At 64.3% G+C, this 20,560-nt stretch overlaps 2 protein-coding genes across 2 annotated transcripts in view; one reads left to right on the plus strand and one right to left on the minus strand.

Annotated features, from left to right (window-relative positions):
- Window positions 1–20,560, plus strand: part of PGS1 (phosphatidylglycerophosphate synthase 1) — a 305,261-nt gene that overhangs the window by 99,372 nt on the left and 185,329 nt on the right. The window lies entirely within an intron of this gene.
- On the minus strand, window positions 1,834–17,182 carry USP36 (ubiquitin specific peptidase 36). The gene is made up of 20 exons (XM_056115363.1): window positions 17,058–17,182; window positions 14,310–14,571; window positions 13,960–14,199; window positions 12,208–12,318; window positions 11,924–12,026; window positions 10,913–10,980; window positions 10,739–10,809; window positions 10,413–10,495; window positions 9,781–9,892; window positions 9,133–9,273; window positions 8,864–8,964; window positions 8,432–8,576; window positions 6,405–6,959; window positions 5,860–5,969; window positions 4,840–5,337; window positions 4,565–4,758; window positions 3,759–3,860; window positions 3,354–3,469; window positions 3,018–3,166; window positions 1,834–2,734 (listed from the first exon to the last, which is right to left on the minus strand). Exons 2-19 carry the CDS (start codon window positions 14,560–14,562, stop codon window positions 3,035–3,037), a joined length of 3,135 nt encoding a protein of 1,044 aa, XP_055971338.1. The 5' UTR covers window positions 14,563–14,571; window positions 17,058–17,182; the 3' UTR covers window positions 1,834–2,734; window positions 3,018–3,034.

Below are 20,560 nucleotides of genomic sequence, written 5' to 3' on the forward strand. Positions count from 1 at the left end.
GCTGTGCCCAAGCACGGAACCTTCAGGTCTGCCCGGTCAGGAGCGGGCCCTGGGCCCCATCGCCACTGGGGAGGCCCCCGCCCCATCTCTTGTACCTGAAGACCAGGAAAACAGGCCTCAAGGAACACACCCATCGCTCCCCACACTCTAGAATCCAGCACCCACCACGACCTCAGTTCAAAGCTCTGTCTGATGAGGGGACCAGAGGGGCAGAGAGGGACACACTTCTCAAGAAGAGGCTTGGCTGTGTGTAGAGGAGGATGGGACAAGCCGAATATGTGCCAACACCCCAACAGAGGGTCTGGGCAGGCCGTCAACCGTCAACCGGCAGGGGAGTGGTGGAAGGGGGGATGTCAATCAGCCTGCCAGGTGCGGGGTGCGAGGGAGGAGGGAGGCGTGCTGAGCGCTGCAGAAGCCCAGAGGCGCAACGACCAGGAAGATGAGCACGTTGTCTGCTTTGAAAGAGCCCAGATTTTATTTTGCTAAAGCTTGCAGTTTCTCGCCATGTGAATGGCGCTTCGGATCTGTTTGTGATGGAACTTGATTGTATCCAGCTGTCGCCAACTGTTCCCGGGCCGCCCGGAGCCCGCTGGCCGCGTGCCACGCACTGCGGCTTCCCCTCTGCAGAGCAGCTCACGCTGGGTCCCTGCCAGGCTTGGCCTCAGCTGGCTGCTGAGTGGACTCCCAGCCCCCGCAAGGAGCCCCCGGGTCAGCCAGGACACGAGCAGAGAACGACAGTTTCGGCCGGGGTCGGTATGGTAAGAGAAGACCCCGGACAAGCCCCTCATCAGTACGGGGTGCTGCGGGGGTGCGCCCTGCATAGACCCGAAACCCCAAACACCCTCCGGGTGGGGACTAGGCTGTCCATCCTCCCTCTGGGCAGTGGCCACGGGGACGGCCAGAGACCAGGTGTGTCCCCACACTGCACACAGGCCTCAGCAGTCCCCACCGGGGTTGGGGCCGCTCTAGGGGGGCCCGGGGGTGGCCCCACTTCAGAAGCTGCTGTTGCTGTCTCCCCTTCCGGCTGCGCCAGCCCTCCTGTTCGCTCCCAGGCTGTCCCCCGCCCCCCTTCGTCTGAGCTTCAACTGTCACCCGAGTGCCCACAGCCACATGCCTTCTTGAGACAGGCCCTACCAGCCTTTTGAGTTCTCTCAAACCCGTGTGCCCTGCAGACCGGGGGGCGCCTGGCAGATACCCCTGCCTGCTCACGCTTAGCCCCCACCCCACTCCGAAGTGTCCCTCAGGCTCCCACTCCCAGCTTCTGGGGCTGGGAACTGTCCCACCCCCAGACCAGGCCTGAGGCCGCAGAGGTTTGTGGGGGCTGCGGGGTCACCCGAGGCAGGGGCACACGGTGGGGGGCCAGGACCATGCATTCACTCCATCCACAGGAACCATGAACTGACCACAGGGCGACTCCACAGCCGGGCTGACCAGCAGTCATGCCCGAGGCCCCGACAGCCGCCCTCAGCCTGCCTTGGCCGTGCACGTGAGCGTGCGGCTCACCCTGAGGAAATTCTGCTCCCTTGCAGAAACCGCCACCTCTGGGTGGCCACAGCCGAGTGATGTCCATGCAAAGCGTCACATTCTAGTCATCCAGCGCGTGCTCGCTGTCACCCACGTGGCCAGGGCCGAGGGCTGGTGTCAGACCACATGCCGGCAGACACCAGGCCGGGCTGGGTCCCAGCACCTGCTCCCCCATCGCCCCGTCACCAAGAATAGCCCCTTGCATAAAACACTGAAAAGCAAAACCAAAAACAGCACAGGCAAGGGCTGGGAGGAACCCAGTATTTTAATCTTTTATTGCACCTCACAGGGCCCAGCTCCTCCCCGGGGATCCCCGCCACCTTCCGCTCCTCCCGCGGCTCAGGGTGGCCCGGAGCGTCGTGACTCCCATTCCCGAGCTCTGAGCTGCCTGGAATCAGGGCTTCTCCAGCCGCAGCCGGCCCCGTGTGTCCGTCATGTCATGTCACAGGGCCCGCGGTGGGAAGGTGTCCAGTAAACACACCCCGACATGCAGGCCCCTCAGAAGAGGGCGCAGCGGGCTGAGAGGCCCTGGTCTGGGGGAGGGGGCGGGCAGGTGGAGGCAGCAAGCGCACAACGCTGTGTGCCTACAGACAGTCGTCACAGTACGTCCATTTCTGACGACACGGTGGAAACGTGGATCCAGGTTCATAGGAGTCACCTGCGCCCCACCAGCTGCCCTCTGCTCCACAAGGACCGAGGTGGAGCCTGTGGACTGGTGTCCTCGGGCCACGGCTGGCCTCTCCCAGGAAAGCAGAGAACAGTGGGAAAGCAGGAAGGACCCCGTGGGGGAAGTTTGCGGCCCCCGCCCCCCGGAGACTGTGCTGGGCGCAGTGGGCCAGGCTGGCCCAGGGTGGGGTGCCCGGGTCTGCAGTGGCGCCAACAGTGGCAGGGCCTGCCCTCCATGCCAGCCTGCAGACACCGAATGCCCTGGTACACATGGGCAGGCCCGTCTCACGCCAGCTGAGAGCCTCTCCGAGTCACTGGACCGAGGCCCCACATAGGCGACAGGTGCGTCCCCAGCAGGCCGTGCTCACTGCGCCCTGGCCAGCGCCCAGGGCAGAGAGGCGCCGTCCATGCTCCCTTGACCAGGCGCCACCGTCCGGAACCGGTACCCCCGGGGTGCAGGGACGCCACCAGTGCAGCCGGCTCCGTGCGGGGCTTCTCGGGTGCCTCCGCCTCCAGCAGCGCCGGCCCGGCCTGGCCTCCACAGCTGTGGGCAGAGCAGTGTCCTGGCGTTAGGGGGACCCAAGACCCACTGTCCCCAAGGACATTCCGGGGAGGATCAAATGGCGGGTAGCAGAAGGATCGAAACTCACTTGAGGGTCTCCTCCTGCCTGCCACGCAGGCCGACACGCTACACGCAGCGTCCAAACTGCACATGTGCACATGTCCCACATACCCGTCGCACCACATACACATGCACACGCCATGCGCACGCCGCACATCACCGTCCCCGCACCCCGCAGGCCCACGCATGATGCACCTTCACCCACCCTTGGCAGCGGCCAAGTCAGCGGCGGTAGCTCAGGCTGGCGGCCTTGGCAGGGTGAGTCACAGACCAAAAGTTCCGTCTACTCTGAAGTTTCTGGAAGGCGTTGAAGTTTCTTCTCCTTTCTCTCTTGAGTTTTCTTGTTTTCTTCTCCTGCACCGAGAGCCGTGGAAACCACAATCTCCACACAGGCCCTTCCCGGCCCGGGGTGCCCACGGGTTCTCGGGGTCGGGATTGCGCTTCCTCCCAAGCTCCACCAGCTTGCCCGTGTACCCCATCCCCACAGAGGGGCCAAAGCATGCTGTCCACCCCCCAGGGGCCGAGCCCCCGCCAGCCGTACCTTCCCTCGATCAAACTCAGCGTCCCAGTCGTCTGTGACCGTGGCGGCGCAGGCCAGCCTGCTGTCCCGGACGGCGTCCTGACTCACGGCTGACAGTGCCCCGTCCCACGTCAGAACTGCGGGAACATGTTGGCCTCACTCCCTGGGCCAGGCCCTCGCGCTCCCCCAGGCTGCCCCCGCGCCACCTTCTGGTGGAAGGTGGACTTGCAGAGGCAGGAAGAAGGGGAAACAGGCTGGGAGGGCACAGGAGAGCACCAACAGCCTCCCCGTAAGCACACGCTGAGGCCCTGGCCACTTCCTGGCTATCCTCAGGCAAGAACCGCTCGCGTGGCTCTGCCGAGAACAGACACGCGGCATCCCCTACCACCACGCATGGGCGTCCCGGGTCCCCCCGTGTCTCTGCACCTTTCTTCCCGTACGCCGTGTCCGAGGCATAGCGGAGCAGCTCCTGGAGCACATCCAAGCCCCTGGCTCGGGGGCAGGACTCAGGAGGGTCTGGGGGGAGCCCTAAAGCCAGAGGGTGACACTCAGGGGATGCGGAACCCACCCGGCCTGCCAGAACCAGCCCCAGGGCCCAGACACAGCCAACGCCACCTCCTCTCCCGGGACAGCAATGACATGAGACCTGCCAGCAGCCCACGTGCGCAAGCCCTGACTGTGAACCCCCGTGTTCATTTGTTATGACCCTCTGACCTTTGCGCTCAGGGCCCCCACCCACCCCTTGGCCTGGTCACCACCTCCCCTGAAAAGAGGGATCCTATGGTCACAGAAAACCACCATGACACTCTGCCTGGACACAGATGCTCCAGCCCGCGGGCCAGTGGGGCTGAGGACCTGGCTGTCCACTCTGGCCTGCAGGGCAGCGGGGCTGAGGACCCACCATCCACTTCACTGCCCAGTCGCAGGCTCATTTCACGGGCCCAAAGCCACCTTCCACCACCGAGTCATTGCTCGGGAGTGAGGAGCCCCCCCAGGGGCCACCATGTCCCCCAAAGCACGGCCCTCAACAGACCCACCACTGTGAGGCCCGACCCAAAGGCCCAGCTGAGGGGCCAGTGCAGAGGAAGGTGCCCTGGAGCCCCCGAGGAGATGAGACCCTGCGAGTAAGCCCGGGGGCCCTGCCAGGGAATGGGGGGCAGGTGCACAGCCGCCAGCACAGAGCGAGACCCCCAATAGGCTCCCGTGAACACTCCGCCAGGCAGTCCCCGAACCTTGCACACTTGTGTGGGTGCCCCCAAGCCCACCGTCCACAGGTGACGAGGGCTCCGGGTAGCTGTGCGTGGGGGTCGCAGGGCCCTTCTCGCCGTTGGGGCTGGGGTCCTGCTCGGTGGCCCACCCTGGCTCCGGCTTCCGTCTCTTCCGCCTCTTCTTCCTCGGGGAGCCCTCGGGGGCTTCGGGCTGGGCACTGTCCATGGGGAGGGTGCGGTCAGCAGCGTGAGCTTGGGCCCCCTGCCCCGCACCCCCGGAGAGTGGGGACAGCGCCCACCTGTGCCAGGGCGTGCCCTCCGAGTTCGTCCTCATGCGCTTCTTGCTGTGGCCCCGGTCGGGCACGGCCCCCACCTGCCGCTCGCCCCTGGGACAGCCGTTCACGGTCAGCTGCTGGCCGTTCTCCAGCTGGGCATGGCCCCGCCCCGGCCCCTCCTGCGGGCAGGAGGCCACCGCCGCCTCCTCCAGACGCTTCCTCTTCCGTTTCCGCCTCTTCCCGGGAGGGGGCACAGCCACAGGCTGAGCATCTGGGCTGAGGCCCCCACTCTCTGCCGGGGGGCCCTTCTTCCTCTTCTTCTTACAGAGGCCCTGGGGGTGCTGGCGGGCAGGGGGCACTGAGCCCCCATTGGCCTGAGGCAGAGGCCTGGAGGCAGAGGCACAGCTGGGAGGAGGCAGCACCCCCAGGGGCTGGCGGCCACAGGACAGAGACGCAGCATGGGGGTCTGGACTGGGGGGGAGCTTCAGGTGGCCGGAGGGTCGGGGGGCATCTGCGAAGGCCCTGGAAGGAAAGTCGGAGTAAGCTGGGCCACTACAGGCGCAGGGTCACACGGGCCACATGACCGCATCCAGCTTTGGAAGAAGCCAGAGTTCAGGCAGTGCCACGAGCCATGTATGGCAGGGACAGGAAACACGTGTCTCCGTGGCCTCTGCGGGTGGACCCGGCTCCCGTGCAGGAGTCTCCCTTCTGCTTCCTACTGGCTGTGGGGCCGGGCCAGGCCACGGCACCCCGTGAGCCAGGTGGACACTGGGACCATGGCATGTCACCAAGCGCCTCCTAGGTTCACCACAGGGACACGAAGAGGCCGGGCCTCCCTGAGACCCAGGCTCGAGCAGGTCACAGGGCCCGCCATGTGCCAGGGCACCTTCCGAGGGACGGTGAGGGGCAGCTGTGCCGGGGCAACGCCAAGCCACCACCTTCTGCTATGACCACAGTGACTGATGACCCGACACCCCCTGCGCCCTCCTCCAGTGGCCGGCGTGTCCCTGCGACTCTTTGGCGGCCAGTGGCACCCCGGCTCACCTGCAAGCAGGGCCGGGCCCGGCGGCGGCTGCGGCGGGGCGTGAGGCTGTCCGGGGGGTGAGGGCGGGCGGCGGGAGGTCATTGCCGGGGGCCCTCCGCAGGGTGCTGGCCTGCAGTTATCGACATAAATAAAAACTTGGTGGTCTAAAGAGGGTCGCGTGAGCAGAGAGGGAACCAAAACAAAAAGCAGAGAGAAAAGGGAAAGAGAACAGAGAGAGCCCGGAGAGGGGGAGAGGGAGAAGAACCAGAAGTGCTTTTGGTTAGAAACGAAAAGGAAAAGGATGGAAATTTAAACAGACGCAGCACCGCTAAGGGGGAGGCCTGCACCCAGGCACGGACGCCCGCCCCCCCCAGCACGAACGCGACCCCCTGACCCCACCCCGAGACGGGACGCGCCCCCTGACCCCAACTAGAGATGCGCCTCCCCAGCCACTTAGCATATTATGGGGACCAGTGGCCCCCCAACCTGCCAGTACTCAGGACCCTCAGCCTAAGGGGCGCCTCCCCTCCCCCACTGCAGCCTGGTTGACCGCCCCCACACCCACCTTCCTGGCCGACAGGGCCAGTCTCTTGGCCGGCGGGGGTGACATGAAGCTGGGGAGCTCGGGCGTGGTGGCGGCACTCAGGGGGGCCCTGGGCTTGCCGGCCTTGGGGTCTTCTCCGGCGCCCGGGCAGGAGTCTGCTCTCTGAGGGCCGCTGCTCTGGGGGGCCGGCGGGGACTTGGCGGGGTCACTGCTGGCCGAGGGCTCAGGGCTGGCATGGCCGGAGCCCCTTCCCTGGGGCCCCTCGGAGCCCACCTTGGGTCCGTGGCCATTGGTGGTCCCTGCGGCGAGCAGCTTGGGTGAGGTAGAGTGGGGGGTGCCTCTGTCCCAGGAGCCCTGTCCCCGGGCAGGGCCCTGAGGAGTTTTGGGGGGCGGGGAGGTGTGCGGTGGGCCTGGCGCCTTCCTGGCTGGGGTCGCGCAGTGCCGAGGGGAAGGGTACGCGGGGGGTAGCTTCGGGGACACGTGTCCGTTGTGCAGCTTCATGGACCCGTTCCTTGAGATGGGCACCCCGACCTCCTCGGAGGGGGATGGCTTCCTCACGGCCGTGGGGTCCGGGCGCTGAAGAGGAACAGAGGGGAGAGGGCCGTGAGGGTCCCAGAGGGGTTGGCCGGTGGATGGGGGTGTGCTGCACCCCTCAGAAGTGCCTACAGCTCATCACCGTCACCCAGCTCTGCAGGACAGGGACGTGACCATGGGGGAGGCCAGACCTGGCCCCCGCATGCGAGGGCTGGCCAGGGCAGCAAAGAAACCCAGCTTTCCCTGAGGGGCCTCATCTTTCTTCCTTTCTAAGCAGTTCCTCATGTATGTGTGTGTGTGTGTGTGTGTGTGTGTGTATACACACACATATATATCACTGTCCTCCCGTTGTTCATCAAGTTGCTCAAGCTGGCACCAGTAACGTCTCACACCAAATTATGAGAGCTGTTACTGTGTTTTTTTTTTTTAGGGTACATCGAATACATCACAGGTAGCTTGCCAGGCTTTGCTGTGCAGGTGAGATACTCTTGGTAGCCTGCCAGGCTCTCTGAGAGGGACGGAGGAATCCAACCTGTGTTGGCCGCATGCAAGGCAAACGCCCTACCCGCTGTGCTATTGCTCCAGTCCATAAATATATATATATGTATATATATATATATACACACACACACACACACACACATATACACACACACATATATATATTGTTTTTGGGACACACTGGTGTGCTCAGTGCTGAATCCTAGCTCTGTGCTCCAGGGTGACTCTAGCAGGGCTCAGGAGACCACAGGGGGCCTGGGGATCAAACCCAGGTCAGCTGGGCATAAGGTAAGTACCCATCTCCTATATTATCTCTTTTGCCTTTATATTAACCTTCCGTGTGTGTGTGTGTGTGTGAAACAATATAGGTTTCACCGAACAAAATTAATCTAGGAAGATGTGAGGGGAGAAGAGCGGTCTGCTTCTTTCTGCAAGAAACTCTCTCCCTGCCTGTGGGCTGGTGTCAGCAGCTGCCCGCACACAGACCTCACGGGAATTACTGGGGGGAGCCTCGCGGGACTCAATGTGCCTGGTGAGCATGGTGCTGCCAAGGTCACCAAAGTGTGCCTGGTGACTGCGGCCCCACACTCAGGTCGCTCTGCTTGAGGTGGGGTTGACGGACCTAGACGTGGTCACCCAGGCAGACCCGCACGCAGAGGGCCCACGGCTGCACGGCCTCTCCTGAGTGCGGTCCCTCTCCCGGGCACGGGGCCCCACACATGCAGCAGCCTGGCGGCTTCCCCATTGGCACTTCACACGCCTCACAGATGAGTCCCCCAGCGTTGGGCGTGCTGGGGACCTGAGGTCACCACCCAGCTCACCCAGAGCCCCGCGTCCCCTGGAGCTAGTCACCTCCCACATGCCGCTAAGGCAACCCTGTCTGCAATGGCCTGAGCTACACACCCGCGCCTGGAGGCCCGCTGATGACACACTAGGAGTCCAGCGAGACAGTGTACCCGCCCTCCTCCCCTGCAGGAGACATGGGGTTAGGGGCGCCTGGCTCCAAGAATTACCTTCCCAGGCAGTGGCGAGGCAGCGGCCCCGTGACTGGAAGGCCGCCTGCTGTGTGTGCTGGCCCCACCTGGGCTGGGGCGGCCAGAGAGGGCCGAGCCCGACCGGGAGATGGTGTTCTCGGGACTCTTCTTTGGGCTGGGGATCCTGTGGAGAGTAGGGTCAGCCCTGAGCAGCTGGGACAGGGCCAGAGCCAGGACAGGGCAGGAGGGGACAATGGGCAGGGCCTGGGGGTGGGGCCTTGATGGGCGAGCGGGGCCTTGATGTGGGCGGGGCTTGGCTAGATACTAGACAGGATTGGTGATGGGCGGGGCCTCGATGGGTAGATGGGGGCGGGCTAGACACAGGGCAGGGTTGGATAGGTTTGATGGGCAGGCCTTGGCAGGTGGGCGGGGTTGGGTATGCGATGGGCGGGGCATGGGGCGGGGCCTCACCGCAGGTAGAAGAGCACGTAGGCCTGCTGGTTGAGAACGGCCTGCAAGTTGCTTGCGTGGACCAGAGCGTCATTCATCTGGTACCATTGCCCGCTACTCGCCTGAACAGAAACACAGAGGTAACAGGGCGCAGCTTCCCATTCACAGCTGTCTGTCCCCGAGGGGTGGATGCCCAACTCCCTCGGAAGGGGCACAGGCATGCCCCGCCCCCCACCCTGCGGGTGTTTGTGGAGGGGAACCCAGGCCAGGGCCTACAGGCCCATCCCAACCTTCACGTAGCAGTAGTAGTGACCCGCGTGGCAGCTGTAGCCCGAGTGCACCAGGACGGCGTAGAGGCCATACACCACAGGCTCGCCGCTGTTCTGGGACATGTAGGGTCGGATGTTCAGGAACTCGGGGTAGCCCACGTCCTGGCAGAGAAAAGCATAGCCACTCAGCTGGGGCCTATCCCTCCTGCCACAGCCATGTAGGGTCCGAGCCCAGAGACAGGCTCCCTGCAGCCCATGGGGGTGGGGTCCGAGCCCAGAAGTCAGGCTTCCTACAGCCCGTGGGGGTGAGGGTGGGGTCCTGGCACAGAGACAGGCTCCCTACAGTTGCTGGCAGAGGCCATCCTAGGCCGGGGCTCACACATTTGTGCCATTAGTAAGTGCCTTTGGCTAGCGGCAAACGTCCCCACTTGGCGCCTGGACACAAGGGCCCTCTGCTGATACGGGACCCAGGGTCAGTGGAGGTGGTGGGGACAGTGCAGAGAGGGGCTGCTGCAGCCCTATGGACACAGGAGCCCCAACAACCCTGGGGGACGCGGGCAGGTGGGGGCATGTGGCCAGGGGCAGGGGGACAAGCCCGCCCAGTGCTACATGTGGGCCCCCATCAATAAGGGCTCAGCCAGCCCACGGTCACGCCCCGCCCAGCCCCACCTTGGCTATCTTGCCGCCACTGGAGTCGGCGAAGCGCTTGAGCGAGAGCGTCAGCACGTTGGAGGCTCTATGGATGGTGAAGCGCTTGCTGGCTGGGACCTTCTTCTTGCATCTGAGGGAGATGGGTAGGGCCCCCTATGTCAGCACCCCGCCCTCCCCACACCCCACACCCCAGCTCTGATGTGGGCACCCGCAGAGCAGGAGAAAGGGACTGGGGTGTCCCAGTGCTGGGGCGGGGCTGGGGGTGAAGGTTCTTGGCTACAGCAAAGCAAAGGTGACTAGTGCTGGGAACTTGCAACATTGCATGGGACAGCTTTGCAACTGTGTATCTCACAGGGTCTCAATACAAATTCAAGAAAAACAAAGTCAAAGAGAGCAAAATCCGGCCTGGGGAGGTGGGGGGGACAGGTGCCCAGAGCCGGAGGCCCACCTGTGCCCACCTGCTGCGCCCCATCCCTATTCCTGGTGCCAGCATGGCCCTGCCCAGAAAGGTGACCCACACCCACCACAGGAGCACTGCAAAGCTGCTAGTGCAGGGACCGACAGCGGCCCCATGGGGAATGGGGGGAGGGGCAGCCCCACTCACGGGAGCACTCCCACACGGGGCGCTGGCCGGTGGGGTACCCACTCACCGGGCGCACATGTACGCGTTCTCCTTGCTCAGCATATCCGGCTTCACGAAGAGCTCCAGTGCACGCACAATGTTTGCTGCTTGCTGAGGACGAAGGTGGGAACTGGTCAGCGCAGGAATGGCCATGATGGCCACCCCCCAACCCCACCCCAAGGACCACCCAGGATGGGGGCCAGGCTCCCACCCTCCATGCAACAACTGGGGTGAGATGGCCCCGCTCTCTAGCACCGGGGGGGGGGGGGGGTGTTGTCCTGCAGGGAGAAGGACGTGGACACGTCAGCAGGCCAGCACCCGCTCCTGCGGCTGTGCCCGGGAGGATGCCCTCACCCGGATTTCCAGCGCCATGTCCAGAAAGGGGTCGTAGGTGTCTGACACGCTCTTGCACACGGAACACTTGACTGCAGGACAGGCAGGGGCAGGCTGAGTGGCTCCTGCCGGCCAGCCAGACCCAAGCCCACCCCCAGCCCCGCGCACTCAGGAGCCGAGGGAACCCCCACTCACCCCGAGATCGGAGATAGCCCCCGAAGATCTGGTGGACCAGGGTGGTGGCCTGTGTCTGCCGGTCCAGCCTGCCAGAGAGCCTGGGTCAGGTCGACCCTCTGCAGTGGACCCCGGGTGCGCCTGACCCCCACCCCGAGCTCCAGAGAACTCTATTAGGGGCCCAGACACAGAACACCCATGAAACCAAACCAAGGGCCCCCCCACCCCAACATGTGCCAGCGACTGACCGGCCACAGGCAGTCCTCTCCCTCCCTCTCCCCTTCCACAGCCTGAGCTATCCCTGACCCACCCGCTGGCCCTCCCTGCTCTGTCCAGAGGGCCCTGGAACTTGGGGACACTCCCCCAAAGCCTCTGTTAGCCCACTCAGGGCTAAGAGATTCTGTCCTGGGCGAGTGGACGCTTAACCCCGTGCCCTGGGCATAGTTGGCAGGAAGCACCCACCTCATACCCAGGTCCTAGCTAGTCTCCCCAGGCACTCCCTGGGAGACCAAGACGGGGACAGAGAGGCAGACCACGCGGGCAAGCCCACTGTGACCTTCCCTGCCCTCTGGAGGGTCTCCTGCAGGATTACGCCCCCCACTGTTGAGGCTGCTCACACCTCGCCCCTTCTGGCTCTGCGGCGTCCGGCCCATAGCCTGACCCCCAGCCCCACCCATGACAGGGTACCTGCACGCACCACCTGACTCCTTTTGGGGTCCCTGGGAACGATCTAGGGCCTGACAGGGCCCCACTAGGCCAGGGGAGCATTCTCAGCAGCAGGTAGGAACACCCCCACCACCCCACCAAGGACGTGGTCCGGAGCTGAGGTCTGGGGGCGCTCATGGCCACATCAGGAAGCGAGTTCGGGTCAGTTCTCTCCTCGGAACCCACAAACCCAGGACACCACAATGCCGCCGTGGACAGGCCCTGCCTGCCTCCCATGCCCAGCGGAGCAGCTAAGAGGCGCTGAGCTCTGCAGAGACGCTGCCCACCCGCGCCGGGCCTGGGCTCTGAGGGTGATGGGGCACGCACTTGAGCCCGCTGCCGAGGCAGGCCTTCTGCATGGCATCCACGGTGTAGCGCAGGAATTCGTGGGCGTCCTCCTGGTTCCCGAAGCGGAAGTGGCGGGCGATCTCTGCGGAGGGGAATAGGCGGGGTGTTGGGCGGCAAGAACCAGGGACTCCCCACCTCATGCACCCACCCCACCCCGCCAGTCTGGAGTGGCTCCCCACCATGAGCGGTGGCGGGGAGGGCAGACCCACCGCCCCCCACAGGACCCCGTCCCTGTGTCCCGGCGGCTCTGCCCGGCGCCTTACTCTTCAGGTCCCGGATGAAGGGGATGGGCTTGATGGCGTTGCCGCTGTTGGCGAAGGCCTGCACGAGGTGGTTCTGCATGAGGCACAGCATGCAGAAGCCTGCCTGACGACCTGCGGGTGGACATGTCTCAGAGCCCCGGGGGCCAGCTAGCCACTGGCCTGCGGGTGACCGTGGGCTCCTGTCCCATGTCAGGACCCTCGCTTACCCCTCTAGAAAATGGTCTGCAGCCACCCAATGGCACCCGGAAACACCGGGGGTGGGGGGAGGGCAGAGCAAGCCCTGGTCTCCCTTGGGGACGGGAATAGGGGGTGGGGGGGCACGCAGAGCACCTGCTACCCCCCCAGGTTTCTCCCACTCAGCTGGGGTCCCCGATCTAAGGTCAGTCTGGGGAAAGCCAAGGCGGCTCTCTCCACTGACGGGCTGTTGTGCTTGATCCTGATCAGAAGGGCCCCACAGAGGCCGTCACCAGGCAAAGCAAGCAGCCTTTCTGTCACCCTGTCACCATCGGAAATTTTTTTCTGCACAAGAGCAAACCCCGCCCCCTCGCCCTGCGATCTCTATCTGGCGTGGAGACCCCCAACTGGCCTCCTGGGGCGAGTCCCCCTGCCAAGTCTCTGTCTATCGAGTCTCCAGCCTTTCTCCGCAGGAAAAGCATCTTTAGAGGTGACGGGGTGGGACCAGAGCAACAGCACAGCAGGCGAGGCGCTGGCCTGCCTTGCACGCAGCGGACCCGAGTTCGATGCCCAGCGCCCCAGAGTAATTTCTGGGTGCAAGAGAAAGGCCTGAGCACTGCAGGGAGTGGCCCCCAAAACAAAACCCAAACGAGAGAGATGAAGCGACAAGGTTCTGTGAAGAAGGGCATCGCCCCAGCGTCTGGGCTGCCTTCCCCGCGAGGGAGTGTGTCCTGCGCCCAAGGACAGCGCTGGCCCTGCGGCCACACAGACAGGGACCAGGACGCGTCCCCGAGGCTGGCGACGTCCCGTCCTCAAGGACGCAGGGCTATCAGGTGGCAGAAGCGGGCCAGAGCAGCGGCTGGTAGCGGCACCCTGCTCCTCTGCCGGCTCAGTTCGACCGTCTGCAGCCAGGCACGACTGAGCCTGCTGTCAGACCACTCCTGCAGGGAATAAGCCGCGTTCCTTCTTTCCTCTCAGGCCACGCTGGCTTGAGAGTCAAATCCACACTGCAAAAGCCTTGCAAAGGGGCTGGAGACAGCACAGCGGGCAGGGCGCTCGCCCGGCATGCAGCACCACAGATGGTGGCCTGGCTGGGCACCACCAGGAGTGATTCCTGAGCATGGGGCCAGGAGTCAGCCTTGAGCACTGCTGGCTGTGGCCCCCCAAAAACCAAAGCCAAAAACGCCTCGCAGAAGGCCGGGAAGCGCTCGGTTTCCTGCTCAGGGATCCGATGTGGCAGCCCAGACTGGCCGGTTCGCCAGGCACCGGGTGCCGGGCCCGAGTCAGCTCTGTCCTGGGGGTCCTGAAGCTTCCGGGAGCTTCTCGCGCTCGCCGTGTTTCCCTCCTGGGAAGACCCTCCCTGACCCACTCGGCCTCCTGGGTTGGGTTTCACCTTCACCTTCTTTTCTGGGCTGTTTCGGGCAGGCTTTAGAGTGTGAAGCCGCAGAACCACAGGGACTGACTAGCCCCATGCCAGGAGGAAACTTCCAGACCCTCCCCACGGAGGCCCGCTGGACCAACCCTTCCTGTTGGGTGGGGGCCACCTCCCGGGGGTGGGGGTGGGGTGGGCTGACTCACAGCTGCGCGCGTGCTCCCGGGAGAGCAGGTAGTTGGCGAGTGGCGGGGTGTAGGTCAGGCACTGCACGGTGGAGTTGAGGAAGCAGGTGTTGCCGAGGTTGTGCAGGCCGGCGCCCACGCGGTGCACCCGCTCCCACTTCAGCGACAGCCGCTCCATGGGGAAAAGGACTTTCTGGGGTGCGGGGACCCCGTCGCCGCCGCCGCCGCCTGCGCCAGCACCCTCAGAGCCACGCTCGCTGCCTGAGAAGGGCGGGGAGGAAGGCGCGGTGAGTGAGCACAGCTGCGCTCACCTCTGCGCAGGGCAGATCCTGGGATGCTCCAGTGGAGGACGGGAGCCTGGGGTGCCTCACCTGGCCTCCTGGGCTGCGGCTCGTCCCCGCTCCGACGGTGGCCGGCCCCGTCCGGCCTGGGGTTGAGCAGCACGTACTTGCTGCGCAGGGACTCCAGCTGGTAGGAGAAGCCGCGGCTGGCGGGCTCAAACTCCACCTTCTGCAGCAGCACCTTCTTGGCGGACGCGGCTAGCAGCCGGCTCAGCTCCCCGCCGCCTGCCGAGTCCTTGCGGCCCGGCTTCAGGGCCTCCTTCAGCTTCTCCACGATGGGCATGGCGCGTCACTGCGGGCAGCGGGCTGGTCAGGGGCTGCCGGCAGGAACCGCAACCGGGCATGCCCTGGCCATTCTGTTTATTTCTTTGGGTTTGGGGCCACTGTACCGGGAGGTGCCCAGGGCTGACTACTAGACTTGGGGTCATCTCTGGGGTGCCGGGGATAGAACCCGAGTTGGCTCTGTGCAAGGCAAGTTCCTTACCCGCTGTCCTATCTCTAGCCCGAAACTGCCCTGCCCACTCACCCCTTTATACTTGGACAATAACCGACGATGCTCGGGGTAAACTCCTGGCTCCGCACTCAGAGGTCACTCTTGGCAGGCTCGAGGTACCCTCTAGAATGCTGGGGAGCAAACCTGGGCTGGCTGCATGCAAGGCAAGCATCCTATCCGCTCTATTTAGTATCTGTCCAGTCCCCAAACTGCCTTTTAAAAAGAAGACTAGAGGACCGGAGCAATGGTACAGTGGACAGGAAACATGCTTTGCACATGGCCAACCTGTGTTCAACCCCCAGTATCTCTTATGGCCCCCCAAGCACCACCAGGAGTCCTGCGTGCAGAGCCAGGAATAATCCCTGAGCAACAGAGGATATGACCTATGACCCCCGCCCAAAAAAAAGGTAAGTCTAGAAGCCAGGGCAATAGCGTGAAGGTAATCGATCCCCAGCACTGTCCTGACAGCCGGGACACCTCCAGGCGGCCCTGAGCACTGCCCAGTGAGGCCCCAAAACCAAAAGAAAGACGGTAACAGGGGGCTGGGCTCTGAGTGCAGAGCCAGAAGGAAGCCCCAAGCACGGTCAGATGTCACCCCGAAACTGAAAGAATGAAAGAAAAAATATAGTAAAAGGCTCGGAGGGGTCTTCTGGAAGGTGCCTCGCAGCAACCAAACCTCAGACGTGGCCGCGCAATGCAAGGACGTGTGGGGGCTACCAAGTGCTGACCTTTGGGGCAGCTCAGAGGGACATAACAGTGCTCAGGCCCGCAAGTTCAAGTGCTCCGCAAGCCACTGAGACCCTGCAGCTGCCAACGTGAGGCCGCGGCTACTGCATCTGAGGGGACAGACAGGCCACCTACAGCGCTGTCCGCTCGCCCATCAGTTCCACTAGGTCCCTGGGACCAGGGCTGCCCGGTGTCAGCACTGGGTGGAGGAAGGGGGGATGGAGACAACCCCCAGGAACCCACCAGCACCCTCTCCCCGAAGAGCAGGGTCGGGCTCTAGCGTCAGCACCCACTGACGCTCACCCCCAAGCAACCCTGGGCCGAAGGAGCGGATGAGCCGGCACGTTTTCCCTCGCCGCATGGGGATTTATTTTCTTCCTGTAATTGCCGTTCACAATCACTGTGATTACAGAAAATGAAGGTACCGGAGAGCCGCTTGCTGTGAGGACATTCAGACACACGCCACACGAGAGAGCAGAAAGACCAGCACCGGGCCGACCGGGATGCCTAGGGGGGCCTATCAGGACCCTCCAACCCACCTGAATTTGCTTCCCAGCAAGCATCTCCTGGCCACACATAAAGGCACAGCAACAGCGAGAGAGGAAGCCAAGATGAGGGAGAGGGGAAGGGGACAATGGGAAGAGAATCAGAGGTCTCGGAGGCCCCTGACTGCCAGGGGCACAAGCCACCCAAGGTCATTCATTCCTGCCCAGCAACCGGGGACACCCAGTGTCCCCAGCCAGAGGCAGCAGGGAAGTCGGAACTTGGGGGTCGTTAGTTCTGATGAGATGCTCTACAACGTCTACGATACACCAATTCCACCGGAAACATCAATCATCTAAAGAAGTTTCTGGACCGAGAGAGATGGCTCCAAGGGTTGGGATACAGACTTCATGGGTGGAAGTCCCCACTCCACTCGCCGTTAAAATTCAGGTATAGGACCATCGAGCAAAGGGTCCCTCCCGGACCTGGACCGACAGGCCTTGGGGGGGGGGGAGGAGTCCCGCGGCCACCCGGGGTCGGCAGCGCGATCAGCTCCCGCCTGGCGCACTCTCCCGGGTCAGCTGCATCCTCAGCACCAACCGCAGGCTGGCGGGAGGGCCGGACGCAGGATGCGGAGCGCAGGCCTCCGGGTGCCCAGCCTGGCCGGCCCCGCGGCCCCTCGCCCCGGCGCCCCCGCCCCCACGGGCAGGTGTCCCCGGGCCTGGCCCCCCAGAAGGCCCCGCACGACAGACCCCGGCCGGCTCGCAGCGTCCCCCTGGCCCCCGCTGCGGCCGCCGCTCCCGGGCCACGCTCGGCGCGGGGACAGCGTACAGGGCGGCAGCGGGGCGCCCCGGTCACCTGGCGGACACCTCGGCCCGCCGGGGGCGCCCTCAGAGTACCCCGCGGACGCCCCGCGCCTCCCGCGAGCACCTCGAACGTCCCGGACCGGCCCGAGCCCCCCGCGGGCGCCCCAGCGCGCGCCCCGCCGGCGGCCGGCGCGGCCAGGGTCCGCTCGGGGCCGCCCCCGGGCGTACGCGGCCAGCGCAGCCCCGACCCCCCCCGGCGGCCCCGCATACCCGGCCCTCGGCGGGCTCCGCTGCAGGCCCGCGGCGCTGGCGTCTGCTCGGTCCGGGCCCCGCACACGCACCATCCGGGCCTCCGCCGCCTCACACACGTGTCACCGAGGCTCTTAAAGGCGCCGCGACCCGCGGCCCCGTGCGGCGGACTCCGTAAGGCCGCGGCGCCTTTAAGGGGCGGTGCTTGCGAGCTCCGGGCCGGCGACGTGGTGACGCGACACGCAGAGCCGCGGGCGCCTGGCCCGGCGCTTCCCGCAGAGCACGTGAGGCGCGCACTTCCGGTCCGCTGCGCGCCGGGCCAGGAAGGTCCCGGGGGTCCCGGCAGTGTCTGACATTGTGAACGCCGCGGGGGCCGGGGGCTCCCAGACCGGCGGCGCCTTTGCAGCAGCCTCCGCCGGGCTGGAGCCGGGCTGCCCCCGCGGAGGCAGGGCCGGGGCGCCTGGACCCCCGAAACCGCCCCTCCCGCGGTCTTTCCCGGCAGGAGGCTGGAGAGGGCGAGCTGGGCCAGGTCCCTGCACGACCCCGGCCTCCCGCATCCTCGGTCCGTCGGGCCAGCCCGGGGATGGAGACAGCGCGGGCCTGACACCCCCCGATACGCAGCAGATGCCTGGAGGCTCCCCGGGGAGTCCACTTTGTGCCCTGAAACAATGTCGCGAACCAACCACAAAGCTGGCTGGTAACAGTGTACCACCGCCTGTGCCTTGGCGTTCACACGCCTCTGCCCGACTAGCCGCTTGCTTAGCATACTACCTAAGGGGCTACACCTGGTGGCTTACCCCTGACTGTGCCCAGGGATCACTCCTGGTGGGGCTCCGGGGACCATATGCAGTGCTGGGGATCAAACAGGGGTCAGCTGTGTGCAAGGTGAGTGCCTCACCCCTTGTTACCTCTCCAGCCCGCACTCTCCCGCATCCAGGACTCCACGGCCCAGATTAAAGGTGATCCCTAGTACATCTCTTGGTTTGTCTGGGTGCCACCCCTGGCAGTGCCCAAGGCTCCTGGCTCTGCTCAGAAATCACTTCCGCTGGTGCTCAGGGGACCATAGCTGGTGGCAGGAAATAGGACCTGGGTCAGCCACCACGTGCAAGGCAAGATTCATCCGCTGTACTCTCTCGGGCTGCTCCAAAAGGTCTTTCATTCTAGCCAAAAACAAAAACAAGGTGAGTTGCGGCAGGGAACTAGCTCCGAGGGATGAGATACCACATTTGTCCCCAGCACCATGTCGAGCGACCCAGCAGCACGTGGCCCACGTTAGCTTCCATGATTGAGCTCACGCCTGTGGCTGAGAGTAAGCAGGGCACAGCATGTCCCGATGTCATCCTACAACGGGACCGGTGCTCCTGCTCTACATGTGAAAAGGCGGGGCCGGACCACGGAGACAGACAGCAGACAGGCCCTTATCTGGGTTTAGTCCCTGGCATCACACGTGGTCCCCTGAGCCCCACCAGGAGTCATCCCTTAGGGTTTGGTTGGTTTGGGGTCACACCTGTCGGGGTACTCAGGGCTTACCCCTGGCTCTGCACTCACTCCTGGTGGGGCTCTGCAGGACATGTGTGGTGCCTGGGGTCACAGCTGGGTCAGCACTGGGCCACCCACTGGAGTGTCGTTCAGGTGCAGGATTGACCCCTGAGCACAGCTGGGTGTGGCCACAAAACAAAACTCAGAGGCCTGATCCCATGGGCACGCGGGGTGGGAGCTGCTCCCGTGTTGTTTGGGTTTGGGGTCACATCCGGAGGTGCTCAGGGACCCCTCCAAGCAGACAGTAGGGATCAGAACCCGCCTGCCCACTGGTCTTTCGGGTTCCTAGGATGAGCGACCCTACCCGGCTCTCACTGCCTCCAGATTCAGGATTGCCCCCCAGAGCTAACCTTGTCTTAGACTTGCCTTAAAGCTCTGAATACTGCAGCGGTGCAGTGGGGTGGTCATCTAAAACCTGGATGTGGGGGCTGGGCCGGGGGCCACGCCCCCAACACTCCCTCAGAGGCCCTCCTCCTAGGACTCTCAGGGTAGTTCCGATAGCAGTCTCCTGGGTTTTCTGCCTGCCACAGGCCCCAGGAGCTGCTGTGGGAAGGGTGCGCTCTGCAGATGGGCCGCAGGCGGCTGGAGTGTGAAATGATGCAATTGTTTTGGAAAATACTTCACTGCTTTTGAGTAATGCGAACCCCCGCCCATGAGCACATCCCTTCTGCGCCTCCGCCTTGGACTCCGCAGGCAGCTGCCAAGTGTGCGAGGCCGCTGCTCCCTGGCAGGGAGCGCCCTACAAATTCCTATAAATTCCCGCTCTCTGGAGCCCAGAAACGGGCGCGCCCCTGTCCCGGCTGTCTGGAGCGCAGACCAAGTCCCCACACCCTTCTCAGCTGGTCGCCAGGTGGTTGGGTAGTGGGGGAGGGGTCCGCTGGTACAAGTTGGGGGCAGAGGACAGGGAGCTTCAGGCCCTGTCTCTCCCACCCGGGGCTTGTCTCGGTCTCCGACCCTGTGCCATAGAGGGGCTGGCAGCCTCACCCCCACCCCACCCCCATGCCTTCCCTCCTGGGGGCCCAGGGCATCAAGGGGTCTCTGCACCAACCCCCCAACACACACGTTATTTTTATTTTTTTTGGGGGGGGGCCACACCCAGCGATACACAGGGGTTATTCCTGGCTCTGCACTCAGGAATTACTCCTGGTGGTGCTCGGGGGACCATATGGGATGCTGGGAATCAAGCCCGGATCAGCCACGTGCAAGGCAAACGCCCTGCCCGCTGTGCTATCTCTCCAGCCCCTCCACACACACTTTAAAGGTCACGCAGGGTGGTCAGGTTCCTGGTTGGTCAATGTCCCTCCCCACCCAGGTTCCCAGGTGTCTCCTTTGCAGCTGCATCCCTACAGTTGGTTTTCCGTGTTAGGGGCTGGGATGGGCAGGCTGGGTGCGAGGTCCTGCCTTGCAGTGAGATGCCCTCACTTCAGTGCCCAGCACTGAGAAAAGAAAGAAAAATTCGTTCAACTGCAGTTCAGCTGCAGTTCTTGGATCTCGCCTGCATGGGTGGGACGGCATGGCCCCTGCTCAGACTGCCCACTGCCCCCGCGGGGGCCCATAAAGCCCTGCCTGGCCCTGTGTACTGGAGTGGGGGGAGACACTTCTGCCCACGGGGCTCGCTCCCACCTGCCCCTCTCCCCGGCCACCCACCTCACTGGATTCCATAGCAGTGGAACTGAGTGCCCCAAGGCCCAGTCAGGCTGGATTTGCTCCAGGCTCTGGTCTCTCATTGGCTTTCAATTCTCTTTGAACCTTCAGTGCAGGATTGCCTCCTCCAGGAAGTTTTCCTGGTTTCCCTCTGGCCCCACTGACCATTGAGTTGAGGTACCTTGGACTGGTCTGCACATCCACTCACACATCCACTTGGAATATTTTGTGGGCTTCTAAGGCCCTGCACTCCGGGGCATTTCCTGGTGGAACTTGCGGAGGGGGCACATCGGGTGTCAGGGATCTAACCAGGGTCAGCCACGCGCAAGGCAAGCGCCCTC

The sequence above is a fragment of the Sorex fumeus genome, unplaced genomic scaffold, assembly GCF_029834395.1.
Source record: "Sorex fumeus unplaced genomic scaffold, SorFum_2.1 ptg000029l, whole genome shotgun sequence".
In the NCBI taxonomy this organism is placed as follows: domain Eukaryota; kingdom Metazoa; phylum Chordata; class Mammalia; order Eulipotyphla; family Soricidae; genus Sorex; species Sorex fumeus.